We start from the raw sequence: 12015 nt of genomic DNA, 5'->3' as shown, positions 1-12015 counted from the left end.
GCTGTGTTTGAGCACCGCAAATGTGGCCTGTGTGGCTTCAATTCCCCTCGCCTTAGTGCTCAGGGGCTGGTGGGCATTCCAGTATCTGCTAATTTTTATGCCTGTGACAAAAATACTGACTTTGCTGTCATGAAAGCACCGTGGGTAGCACCAACTGAAAGAGGCACTTGCAGTTTAATGGATACAATTCAAGTGGCAAACAGAAGAGGGCCAAGAGCAGCCGTGATCTGCAATTTCCAAGGCAAAGGCAGCAGCAGCCTCCTGCTGTCACCTCAGGGGGAGTCAAACAGCGCTGAGAACAGCGCTGGAACCCGATCCTTTCTTCCTCTGAGAGCTGGCTCAGGGCAGCACAGGCGGGCCCTGAGGAGTCAGGGCTGTGTGTGGGTGCTTGTTGCTCTTCTCCAGAATTCAGCTGGAAAAAGCCCTCGGAAGCCAAGGCAGGAGCAGGTGGGAAGGGGCCGGCGCTGCTGCTGCTCCTGCCCGGGAGCCCCGGCTGGGCCGGGCCGGCGCCCACTGCGCTGCGGCTGCTGCTGCTGCCAGAGCCGGGCGGGACTCGGGGACAGGGAACGGACACGGGGGGACAGCAAAGGAACTGGGGCTGCAGGGATGTTGGAGCTCGGGCCAGCGCCAGCACAGAGCTTCAGCCTGCCATTAACCCAGAGGGAAAGGCTGGGGAAAGGCTCCATTTCAGCCTTTCTTTACTTGTTGCTGTGAAGGGACTGAAATTAAAGGAGAACAGGCAGGGCCCAACCCCTTGTCCTTTGGGAGGAGCCCCATGACTGGGGCTGTGAGGGGCCATGAGGGGCCATGAGGGGCTGTGAGGGGCCATGAGGGGCCATGAGGAGCTGTGAGGGGCCATGAGGAGCTGTGGGGGGCCGTGAGGGGCTATGAGGAGCTGTGAGGGGCTGTGGCAGGCCAAGCACCTCATGGAACCAAGGGTCCCTTGTGATGCTGCAGAACCAAGGAGATCATTGTAGACTTTATGGAACTTCATGGAACCAAGGGGCCATTGTGGCACAGCAAGGCCTTGTGGAACCAAAGGGACCATGGTGACACTATGGAACCTCATGGTACCACAGGTCCATTGTTACACAGCAGCCACAGCAGGGACGCAGAACCAAGGAGATCACTGTGACACACACAGCCTCATGGAATCAGGGCATCCATGTTACACGACTGAACCTCATGGAACCAAGGGTCTTTTGTGACACTGTGGAAGCAAGGAGACTGCTGTTGGCAGTACGAAAGCTCATGGAACCATAAGTCCATTGTGACACTGCGGGGCTCCATGGAACCAGTGAGACCATCCTGACACTCCGAGTCCCCATGGAACCAAGGGGCCATTGTGACACCACAGGGCCTCACAGAACCAAGGCAACCACTGTGACACTGCAAGGCCTCATGGGAGCAAGGGGCCATTGTGACACTGCGAGTCCCCATGGAAGCAAGGGGCCGGCGTAACACATCCGGGCCAGCGTAACACATCCAGGCCAGGTGGAACCAAGGGGCCATTGTGATCCTGGGGAGCCCAATAGAACCAAGGGGCCATTTTGAGACTCTGCGACGTCATGGAATCAATGGGCATCGTGGCATTGCTCATTCCCATGGGAACAAGGATTTCATTTTGACACTGCAAGGCCTCATGGAAGCAAGGGGCCATTGTGCCACTGTGGAGCCAAAGAGACCATTGTGATATCACTGGGCCTCATGGAAACAAAAATCTGTTGTGATCCTACAGGGCCTCATGGAACCAAGGGGCCATTGTGATGCTGCAGGGCCCCAAGGATCCAAGAAGATGGAACAGGTCTGGCTGGCTGGGCCTCCTGGAGGCCACCTGACTGGTCCAGCTGGCCTTGGCATGTTGAGGGTCACGTCTCACCAGCCCCTGAAACCCTGGAGTTCCATGCTTTCCTTCCTGTGGGAAAGAACTGTCCTCCTCCTCCTCCAGGGGTTCATGGCTGATATTGGGGTTCCTCCTCCAAATGTGATTACATCCAAGGATTATTCCCATATGAAACCTGCCAGGACAGACAGCACTGGCTGGTCTTGGCCTCTGAGGGGGTCACCTCTCATCTGCCTTGAAAACACTGGGGGCCTTTGCTTTTCTTCCCATGGGAAAAAACATCTTTCAAATCCAGGTGTCCATGGCCAAAATTGAGAATCCGCCTCCAAAATTCCTTATATGCAAGGATCACTCCCAGACGAAACCTGCCAGGACTGTCCAAGTTCCCTTGGTTTTCTGGGGGCCAGCTCTCATCTGCCTTTCAAACACTGGGGCTCTGTACTTTCCTTCCTACAGAACAGAACTGTCCTTCTCGTCCAGATGCCCATAGACAAAAGTGGGGTCTGGCCTCCCAAATTCTGTCTGTCCAAGGATTCTTCCCTGACAACAGGTCTGGCTGGCCTTGGCCTCCTTGAGGCCACCTCTAAACAGCCTTTGAAACACTGGGGCTCCACCCTTTCCTTCCTATGGAGAACTGTCATTCCAGTCCAGGAACCCACGGCGGAAATGGAATTCCACCCCCAAAACTCCACATATATCCAAGGGTTGCTTTCAGACAAAGCTGCAGGTACAGACAGGTCTGGCTTGCCTTGGCCTCTGGTGGCTGCTTCTCATGTGCCTTCAAAACCCTGAGGCTCTGTGGTTTCCCTCCTGTAGAAAAGAACTGTCCCTCTTGTCCAGGCGCTCTTGGCCTCGGGCACATGAGCACTGTACAGGGACACAGGAGCTCTGTGCTCAGTGGGGTGGAGACTGAGGACAGCAGAGGAGAGCCCTGGGAGGGACTGAAGGGTGGTTTCACTGATGGTGGATCCTTTTGACATGGTAGAGAACAGCCAGAGAAAGAAATAATTAATGCCAAGGGCAGCTGAGGAGGCCTGTCAGAGTCCAGGACATCCCTCTGGCTACCCTGGCTGTCTTGAGACCCTGGCAGGGGGCTGGGAGACCTTGGCATGAAGTCAAAAACACCTGTGGCTTCAATTTGAGCCCGTGGAAAAAGCTGCCGATTTTGTATGTGGAATTACAAGCCACAAGGCTTTGAATAGTGTAGTAGTTGAATTAACACAGGGTGAAAAATAATAGAATTTTGAGGTTTTTAGAATGGGGTTCACAGGACAAGATGGAGGGATTTGGGCATGTCCTGACCTTCTTCTCCTTCTTCTTGTCGTCCATGTCTTGCTGTGATGGGGACATTTTTCTATTGGTTTAACGTAGAGACAGACTGTCTAACATAAATGATAGATATTGGCACATTAATGTAAACATGGTACACGTAGTTTTTAGTATAAAATGTAAACGCCGCCCGAGGCGGCACACAGAATGCCATGGCTGACCTGCTGGACAGAGCTCAGCAGGTCAGAGAAAGAATGTTATAGATGAGGAAAAATAAACAACCTTGAGAAGCTGATCCTTCGCATTCCGACTCCTTCTTTGGCTGCACGGGCTGGTAGAACAAGGACTTTTACAATCTTGGGGTTACTTTGATGCCCAGACCCCAAGAGAGGCCCAGACTGGAAACAAGGAGAAAGGAAATTACCCACATCCCAGTGCCCCAGGAAGAGCCCTGAGCAAAAAGAGGCGGACAGGATCTGCCTGTCACAGTGTGACAGGAAGACATCACACAGCAGGGAAAGCAGCTGGTGGTGACAAATGTCCTGGGCCCCCTCCCTGCTGTGTCCATGCCTCCAAGGGCACAGAGCAGCCTCCTCTCTCGGGCACTTGCCTGTTTTCAATGCCTTGCACAGGCACTGGCCCTGCCCCACAAGGCCTGGGCTGAGTCCTGCCCCTGCACGCTCAGCCAGGCTGAGATGGACACTGCTGGTTTCTGGGCCAGGCTCTCGGAGCCCAGCCCAGCTCCCTGCAAGCTCTGCCAGCTGCCCTGAGCTCTGTGCAGCACCAAGGGCCTCTCCCCAGCACAGCCCAGCCGGCTCTGGCCCCACAGCTCTGCTCAGGCCAGGCTGCTCTGGCCACTGGCCCCACGGCCTCAGCCCCTGCCAAGGGCACAGCAGCAGCTGCAGCTCAGCCAGGACTCAGCCCCAGCCATGGGGGAAGGGGCTTGCCCAAGGCACAAGGAGGCTCCCTGGCTGCCCTGCTCCCCTCGGCCTCAGCTGCTGAGAGCTCTGCAGCCCCTGCTGCCATCCCATCTGCCCAGGCCAGCACAAGAGCCCTGGCCTTGGGGCCCTCCAGAGCTGCTCCTGCTCCAGGCCCAGGGCTCATCCCAGAGCTGGGGCAGCCACAAAGCTCTGCCCATTTCTGCTCATTGCTGCTCTGATGGAGATGGATCCTCGGCCCCTTGGAGGTTGCTGATGAATTTTCCTACTCCAGAGGCCTCTTCTTTCCTGAGCCCTTCAGTTCAGGAATTCAGTGACAAAAGCTCATAATAATTTGTTCAAAACTCCGTAACAGAAACAGCCTCTGGGAATAATCAAAGTTTTCAATTCTTCTGTGGTTAATTAGCCAGATTTCAGAAGTGTATTCAAAGTGAATATACTATATTGAAGACAATGCAGAGACAACTGTTTTGCCCTGTTTTCTTTTCCTGTTTACAGATTGATATCAACACTGTCCAATTGATATTGACCTCCAGCACCTTCTAATACAGTCTGAATAGATATGAAAATCAAGACCCTTCATGGCTGACAATCACTAACACTTTGTCCCAAACCCCTCCCCACCATTTCCCTCATCCAAGCTCTGACACACCTATGGATCAGGAATGGTGTGGCCAGCAGGAGCAGGGAGGGGAATCTTGCCCTGTGCTGGGCACTGCTTGGGCAGCACCTCGAGTGCTGTGTCCAGCTCTGGGCCTCCCAATTTAGGAAGGACATGGAGGGGCTGGAGCGCGTCCAGAGAAGGGCAGCAAGGCTGGTGAGGGCTCTGGAGCACAAGTCCTGTGAGGAGCGGCTGAGGGAGCTGGGGTTGTTGATCCTGGAGAAGACGAGGCTCAGGGGAGACCTCATCACTCTCTACAACTCCCTGACAGGAGGATTCAGCCAGGTGGGGGTCGGGCTCTTTTCCCAGGCAACAGTGACAGGACAAGAGGACACAGCCTTCAGCTGCACCAGGGGCTGTTTAGGCTGGACATTAGGAAATATTCTTCACACAAGGGGTGATTGGGCATTGGAATGGGCTGCTCAGGGAGGTGGGTGAGTCACTGTCCTTGGAAGTGTTTCAGCAAAGACTGGATGTGGCCCTCAGTGTCATGGTCTGGGTGACAAGGTGGTGTTGGGTGCCAGGTTGGACTTGATGCTCTCCAAGGCCTTTGCCAGCCTGGTTGATTCTCTGATGATTGTGACACTGCAGGGCCCTGGTCAAGCAAGGGGCCATTGTGACACTGCAGGGCCTGGTGGCACTTAGAGGACCATGGTGACACTGTGTACGACATGGCACCACAGAGCCACGGGGCCACTGTGACATTGTGGGGCTGAATGGAAGCAAGGAGTGCACTGTGACAGTCTGGGTCCTGGTGGAACCACAGAGGCCACTGTGACACTGCGAGGCCTTGTGGAACCAAGGGGCCATTGTGCCACTGCGGAACAAAGGAGACCCTTGGGAGAGCCTGAGGACAATGGGATCAAGGGGCCATTGCTCCATGGCAAGGACTCTGGGAACTGAGGGAACAATTGTGACACTGTGGTGCCCCATGGAACCAAGGGTCTCTGGTGACACTGCAGGATCTTGTGTCACCAGGGCTCCATTGTGACACTGCAGCACCAAGGAATACATTGTGGTGCTCTGAGGCCTCACGGAACCAAGGATGCACTGTGACCCTGCAGGGCCTTGTGGAACCATGCAGAGCTTTTTGACAGAGCAGGACCTCGTGTCATGATGGGGCCACTGTGATACTGCAGGGCCTTGGGGAACCACGGCACCATTGTGACACTGCAGGGCCCAAGGATCCAAAGGACTTTGTGACACCAAGGGGTCCCATGGAACCAAAAGGACATTGTGACACTGGGAGGCCTCATGGAATCATGGAGACCATTGGGACACTCTGGGGCCTGATGGAACCGTGGTGACACCAAGTTGTCTGGGAGTGTTGATCTGCTGGAGGGTAGGAGGGCTCTGCACAGGGCCCTGGACAGGCTGGATCCAGGGCCCAAATCCAACAAGGTCAGATTTAACAAGTCCAAGTGCCGGGTCCTGCACTTTGGCCACAACAACCCCTGCAGCACTCCAGGCTGGGGACAGAGGGGCTGGAGAGCAGCCAGGCAGAAAGGGACCTGCAGGGACTGATGGACAGCAGGCTGGACATGAGCCAGCCGTGTGCCCAGGTGGCCAAGAAGGCCAATGGCTCCTGGCCTGGATCAGGAATGGTGTGGCCAGCAGGAGCAGGGCAGGGATTCTTCCCCTGTGCTGAGCACTGCTTGGGCAGCACCTCGAGTGCTGTGTCCAGTTCTGGGCCCCCAAAATTAGGAAGGACATGGAGGGGCTGGGGTGTGTCCAGAGAAGGGCAGCAAGGCTGGTGAGGGGTCTGGAGCACAAGTCCTGTGAGAAGCAGCTGAGGGAGCTGGGGTTGTTTATCCTGGAGAAGAGGAGGCTCAGGGGAGACAAGGCACTGTCAGGGCACAGGTTGGACTTGATGATCTCCAAGGTCTTTACAAGCCTTGCTGATTCTGGGATTCTCTGAAACCACCCTTGGAGCAGTTGCAGGAGGAGCCCTGGGCCTCCTCTTCAGAAGCTGCAGCAGCCCAGGTCCCTCAGCTTCTCCTCACAGCCCCAAAGCCCATCCTGTCAGTCCTGCAGAGCCTCTGCAGCTCCTCCTCATTGCCCAGAACAGGGAGCCCCACAGGCAGACACAGCAGCCCAGATGTGCCCCCCTGGCCTGGGCTGCCTCTGGCAAGGGAGCAGCACGAGGCCCTGCAGGAGCCTGCAGACAATTCCTGCAGCACTTGTGGGATGATCCTGCTCCCCAAGGGCCGTTCCCATGGTGCCAAGTCAGGAACTGCAATGGGGAGTGGAGCTAGAGAGGAAAGGGCAAACAGGGATGGGCTGTGTGCAGGGGAGAGAACGGGGGTGGGCAAGAGGAAGAAATGTGGACCAGGGAAGAGGAAAGAAAGCAAAGGAGAAGCCAGGGAAATGCTCAAGGCAGTTTGGGGGTGGCTGCCAGGCAGCCCGGGCTCTGAGCAACAGCATCTGCAGTGGGACAGGAAAGTCCCAGCTGATGGGAACAAACTTTCTGGCTGAGTGCAGAGGCCAAGACAAAGCTGAGTGGTTTCCCTGGCGTCCCCCAGCCCTTCCTGGCCCCAGGGGCTGATGGCATTTGTGCTCCCTCAGGTTCATGTCCCCACAGCACCAGCACGGGGGTGCTCCCGCCTGCTGTGTGCAATGCAAACAGGGGCTCCTGAGCCAGCGCTGCCGTGTCTGTGCCTGCAAGGATGCGGCACCTGTGTGAGCTGGGGGAGAGGCCAGGGCTGCAGAGGGGGGATGTTGTTGGCAGCTCCATGAGGACGCTCTGGGACGCTGCCCTGGGCTGTGCAGCGCACTGGGGATGGATCAGCCCCTGCTCTGCTGCTCCTTCCCGTCTCCCCCAGGGCCCTTGCAGAGCACCAGCCGTGCTGTTTGCCCCCAGCCTGCCCACGGCCAGCCTGGGGCTGCTGACGGGGGTTTTCTGCACTCAGCATTGGCCTGGCCGTGTTCTTGAGAGAGCCTGGGCAAGGAGCCTGGAGCCCCCAGGCCCTGGCCTGAGGCGTCAGCGCTGCCCCAGCAGTGCCCATGGCCTGTCCCTGCTGCAGCCCCAGCACTGCCAGCCCCAGGACTGTGCCCGGCCCCGAGAGCACTCAGGCCCTGCAGCAACACCAGGGCCACCAGGGCAGCGGGGCAGGGCCACGGGAGCAGCACTGGCAACACCAAGTGCTGCTGCTGCTGCTGGGCACAGCTGCTGTGCCAGCACTGATCTGCCCCCAGCTCTGCACACAGACATTGCTGCTGCAGCTCCAGAGAAGGCAACAAAAGGGCATCACTTCAGAAAACTCTACTGGGAGATGCTTTTGTTTATTTAATGCCACCAAGAGTGCAGCCCCTCATGGGCAAAGTCTGTGGCCACTGGGAAGGTGGAGAGAAATAAAATGAGAAATGGCACAAACAATGACATTTCCTTGGGGAGAAGATGAAACAAGTTAAACAAAGGAAAAAATGCCCACAACCAAAGCAACAAGTATCAAAGATGACTTTTATTGTAAGTGATTGGCAAAAAACGGTCAGCAGTTTAATGTTTCTGAAAGCCTCCAGTCATCAGTCTCCACACTGCAGCCTTGAGCTCCTGGTTCCTCAGGCTGTAGATGAGGGGGTTCAGGGCTGGAGGCACCACTGAGTACAGAACTGACAGGGCCAGATCCAGGGATGGGGAGGACATCGAGGGGCGCTTCAGGTGAGCAAACAGTGCAGTGCTGAGAAACAGGGAGACAACACCCAGGTGAGGGAGGCAGGTGGAAAAGGCTTTGTGCTGTCCCTGCTCAGAGGGGATCCTCAGCACAGCCCTGAAGATCTGCACATAGGAGAAAACAATGAACACAAAACAACCAAATACCAAACAGACACTAACTGCAAGAAGCCCAAGTTCCCTGAGATAGGATTTGGAGCAGGAGAGCTTGAGGATCTGGGGGATATCACAGAAGAACTGGCCCAGGGCATTGCCATGGCACAGGGGCAGGGAAAATGTATTGGCTGTGTGCAGCAGAGCATTGAGAAAGGCACTGGCCCAGGCAGCTGCTGCCATGTGGGCACAAGCTCTGCTGCCCAGGAGGGTCCCGTAGTGCAGGGGTTTGCAGATGGACACGTAGCGGTCGTAGCACATGATGGTCAGGAGGGAAAGCTCTGTTCCAAGGAAGATGATCAGGAATACCTGTGCAGCACATCCTGTGTATGAGATGGTGCTGGTGTCCCAGAGGGAATTGTGCATGGCTTTGGGGACAGTGGTGCAGATGGAGCCCAGGTCGCTGAGGGCCAGGTTGAGCAGGAAGAAGAACATGGGCGTGTGCAGGTGGTGGCCGCAGGCTACGGCGCTGATGATGAGGCCGTTGCCCAGGAGGGCAGCCAGGGAGATGCCCAGCAAGAGGCAGAAGTGCAGGAGCTGCAGCTGCCGCGTCTCTGCCAGTGCCAGCAGGAGGAAGTGGCTGATGGAGCTGCTGTTGGACATGTGCTGTGCCTTGGCATGTGGATCTGTAAAAAACGTAATCATGGAATAGTTGGGTTTGGAGAGGAATTTAAATATTCCAGCCCAGCTTGGGGGCACTTTCCCCCCACTGCCTGCCTGGGCTCTGCTGCCTGGAGCTGTCCTTGCCAGCAGCTGCTTCCCTGTGCCCAGGGCTGGGCCCTGCCAGTGCTGCCAGAGCCCAGCCCACCCTGGGGGCTCAGCTCTGCCCTGCAGACCCCTCCCAGCTCAGGCACAGCCCAGGGGCATCTCTGGCTCTGCAGGCTTTGATGGTAACGCCAGAGCAACCCTGAGGAGGCTGGAAAAGTGACACTGCCTCTAACGGGCCCTGTGTTGATTTCTGTCACTTCCTGGTTTATTCATATCCGAGAGAAAACTTTCTTATTTTTCTCAGCCTGAACTGAGAGAAGAATATCTATGTGCAATTTCCCATCCAGGCAACCCAGAGCAGTAGATTAAACTAGCAGCATTTGCCCTTTTATGCAGCCCCTGCCTTGCTGTGCTCCCTGTATAATCTGCTTGGAAATGTTCTGGAGTTAAATGCCATGGTCCTGAACAATGCAGCATCCTCACCACACAAGGAAAACAATTCCAAGCCCTACCAGCTGTCTCCTTCCACCCACATCTTGTCCCCCAGCGCTGGGAGCAGCTCCCCGGGCCGGCTGAGAGCTGTCCCTGGCAGGCAGCAGAGTCCCTGGCCCAGCACAGCGCCCTGGGCTGCAGGACCCTGCTCTGCAGGACAGCCCTGGGCACCCCTGGCTGCTCTGCACAAGAGACCATCAGAGAATGTACTCACAGGGGCTGTGGGCATTGGGATGTTCCAGCTTGAGGAGATCACTGCAGGAGCTGCAACTGCATTGTCCTGCAGCCAGAGGTTCCTGTGCCAAGGGCTGGCAGTGATTCTGCCTCAGGCACTTCTCAGCACCTTCCCAGCCCTGACTGATTGAAGCTCTCTGTGCCTCTGGGCTGTGCCCGCGCTGGCTGCAGGCAGTGCCCCAGCCCTGCTGGGCTGGGAGAAGAGCTGCTCATCCAGAGAAATGTGCTTTTGAAGCTCTGCTTGCTTACCAGCATCATCCTCTGTGCCAGGAGCCCGGCCCAGCTCAGCAGCACAGACACAGCACAAGGACTTGAATGAGCCTCTGGGGCTTTGTGCTCAGGCCCTGAACATCAGGCCCTGAGAGGGAGCTGAAGAAACCTCTCCGGAACTGCAAGTCAGAATCCAACTCCAAAGTTTCTTTGACTTTTAATGGGTCCCAGTGAGGGACACGACTGAGAAAGTGTCCCCAGGCCCCAGGCAGAGCAGAGAACTGGAGGCACTGATGACAGGTGGGGACAAAGAGAAGCCAAGTCTTGGTGGCCTGGGGCACAGCAGGGTCTGTGGCACCAAGGGCTGTCAGGAGACACCTTGTCCTGAGGCCCTGGGGCCTCCTGGCACAGCCCCAGCCAGGCTGGGCACTGTCAGCCCCTTGTCCTGCCCTCAGCATCCCCCCCTAGCCCACATCCCAGTGGCCTCAAGGATCTGCTGGAAGGAGTCCCTGGGGAGCCTTGCTCAGGAATGGCCCTGGGGGCTCCACAATGCTCCCAGGGACTGCAGGTTTTTCAAAGGACTTTGGCTTTGGCTTTTGCCTTGCAGTCTCTGAGAGCTTTCTGCAATCATGGCCTCCAATTATCTGCTGTAATTAGTCCCTGGAGAGGCTTGGTCAGGAACAACACTCAATGGGGCTCATTAATGCTTCAAGGTACTCACTTCTTTTAAGGTACTTAGTGTTTCCCTTTGGATACAGACTCTGTGAGAGGTTTGTGCAATCATGGCCCCAATTATCGGCTTTAACGAGTCCCTTGAGAGCTTTGTACTGACACTCAGTGGGGCTCATTAATGCTTTGAGATACTCTAGGTTTTTAAGGTACTTTGGATTTTCCTTTCCACACTGAGAGGTTTTTGTGCCATTTTGAGTCTCTGAGAGGTTTTTGTGCCATCCTGGCCTCCAGTTCTCTCCTCCAAGGAGTCCATGAGGGGCCTGTGTTGGGGATGGACCTCAGTGGGACCCATTAATGCTTTGAGACACTTTGGGCTTTTCTTCTGACTTTGACTCCTGCAAAGGTTTGTGCCATCTTCTCTCAAGCCCTGAGGTTCCAGGGCTCAGCTCCAAATGCACCACGGGGCTCATTAGGATCAAGCAAGTCCTGACAAACCATGGCTCTGCCTTGATTTCCCTCTGCTCTACTACAGTTCATCAGGAAGTTTCTGTAGTGGTTTTGGTTCTCCAATTTGAGATTTCTCGGCCAATGCATCAATTAGTATGGCGGGTTCAGTGTTGGCTAATTATCAATGCACTCACAAGAATATACTTACGCATTTCCTGCTGTGAGATAGGATTAGGAGAAAGGCAAAGTGGGCTCAAAACTTTAAAAGGGTATAAAGAAAAGTTTACAATAGTCAGTAAAAGAAAGAGTAATAAGAATCAGGACAAAACTTTCAGAAAACCTCTCCCTACAACTCTTACTGACAATGTAAGGAGACAAAACCTAAAATTTTCAGTCAGTTTTCCACCTCTAGAATAGTCTTTCTTCAATTCACTTAGGGAGAGGTGTCTCTCTTTCATGCCGTGGAGACTTCTCCACAAGAAAACAGTTCTCTTGTGGCTCTCAATTTCCACAAATAGCAGCCACTCAGAAAAACTGAAATCATCAAGTCCCTCCCATTTTTTCACAGCTTTTCCCACAGCTATGTTTATGGGCCATGTCAACTTATGGGGTATTAGTTTAAAGATGAGCTGTTTAAGCGCAAAGGTTCTCTTCATCTATTTATGAAATCATCTTCATCTCTGCGAACAGAGGTCTTCTTCTTCTCTCCCTGAGGGCA

The 12015-nt window shown here is 55.2% G+C and overlaps 1 protein-coding gene across 1 annotated transcript; it reads right to left on the bottom strand.

The window, feature by feature from the left end:
- Positions 1 to 8192: 8192 nt before the first annotated feature.
- On the bottom strand, positions 8193 to 9991 carry LOC128782946 (olfactory receptor 14A16-like). Its single transcript, XM_053933515.1, has one exon. It carries the CDS (start codon positions 9177 to 9179, stop codon positions 8208 to 8210), a length of 972 nt encoding a protein of 323 aa, XP_053789490.1. The 5' UTR covers positions 9180 to 9991; the 3' UTR covers positions 8193 to 8207.
- Between the last annotated feature and the right edge of the window lie 2024 nt (positions 9992 to 12015).

The sequence above is a fragment of the Vidua chalybeata genome, assembly GCF_026979565.1.
Source record: "Vidua chalybeata isolate OUT-0048 chromosome W unlocalized genomic scaffold, bVidCha1 merged haplotype SUPER_W_unloc_5, whole genome shotgun sequence".
Classification (NCBI taxonomy): domain Eukaryota; kingdom Metazoa; phylum Chordata; class Aves; order Passeriformes; family Viduidae; genus Vidua; species Vidua chalybeata.
The sequence above is the reverse complement of the archived record's forward strand: the minus strand, read 5'-3'. Positions and strand labels throughout refer to the sequence as shown.

Coding starts and splice junctions, on each gene's coding strand:
- LOC128782946 (XM_053933515.1), bottom strand. CDS start 9,179: ATGATTACGTTTTTTACAGATCCACATGCCAAGGCACAGCACATGTCC.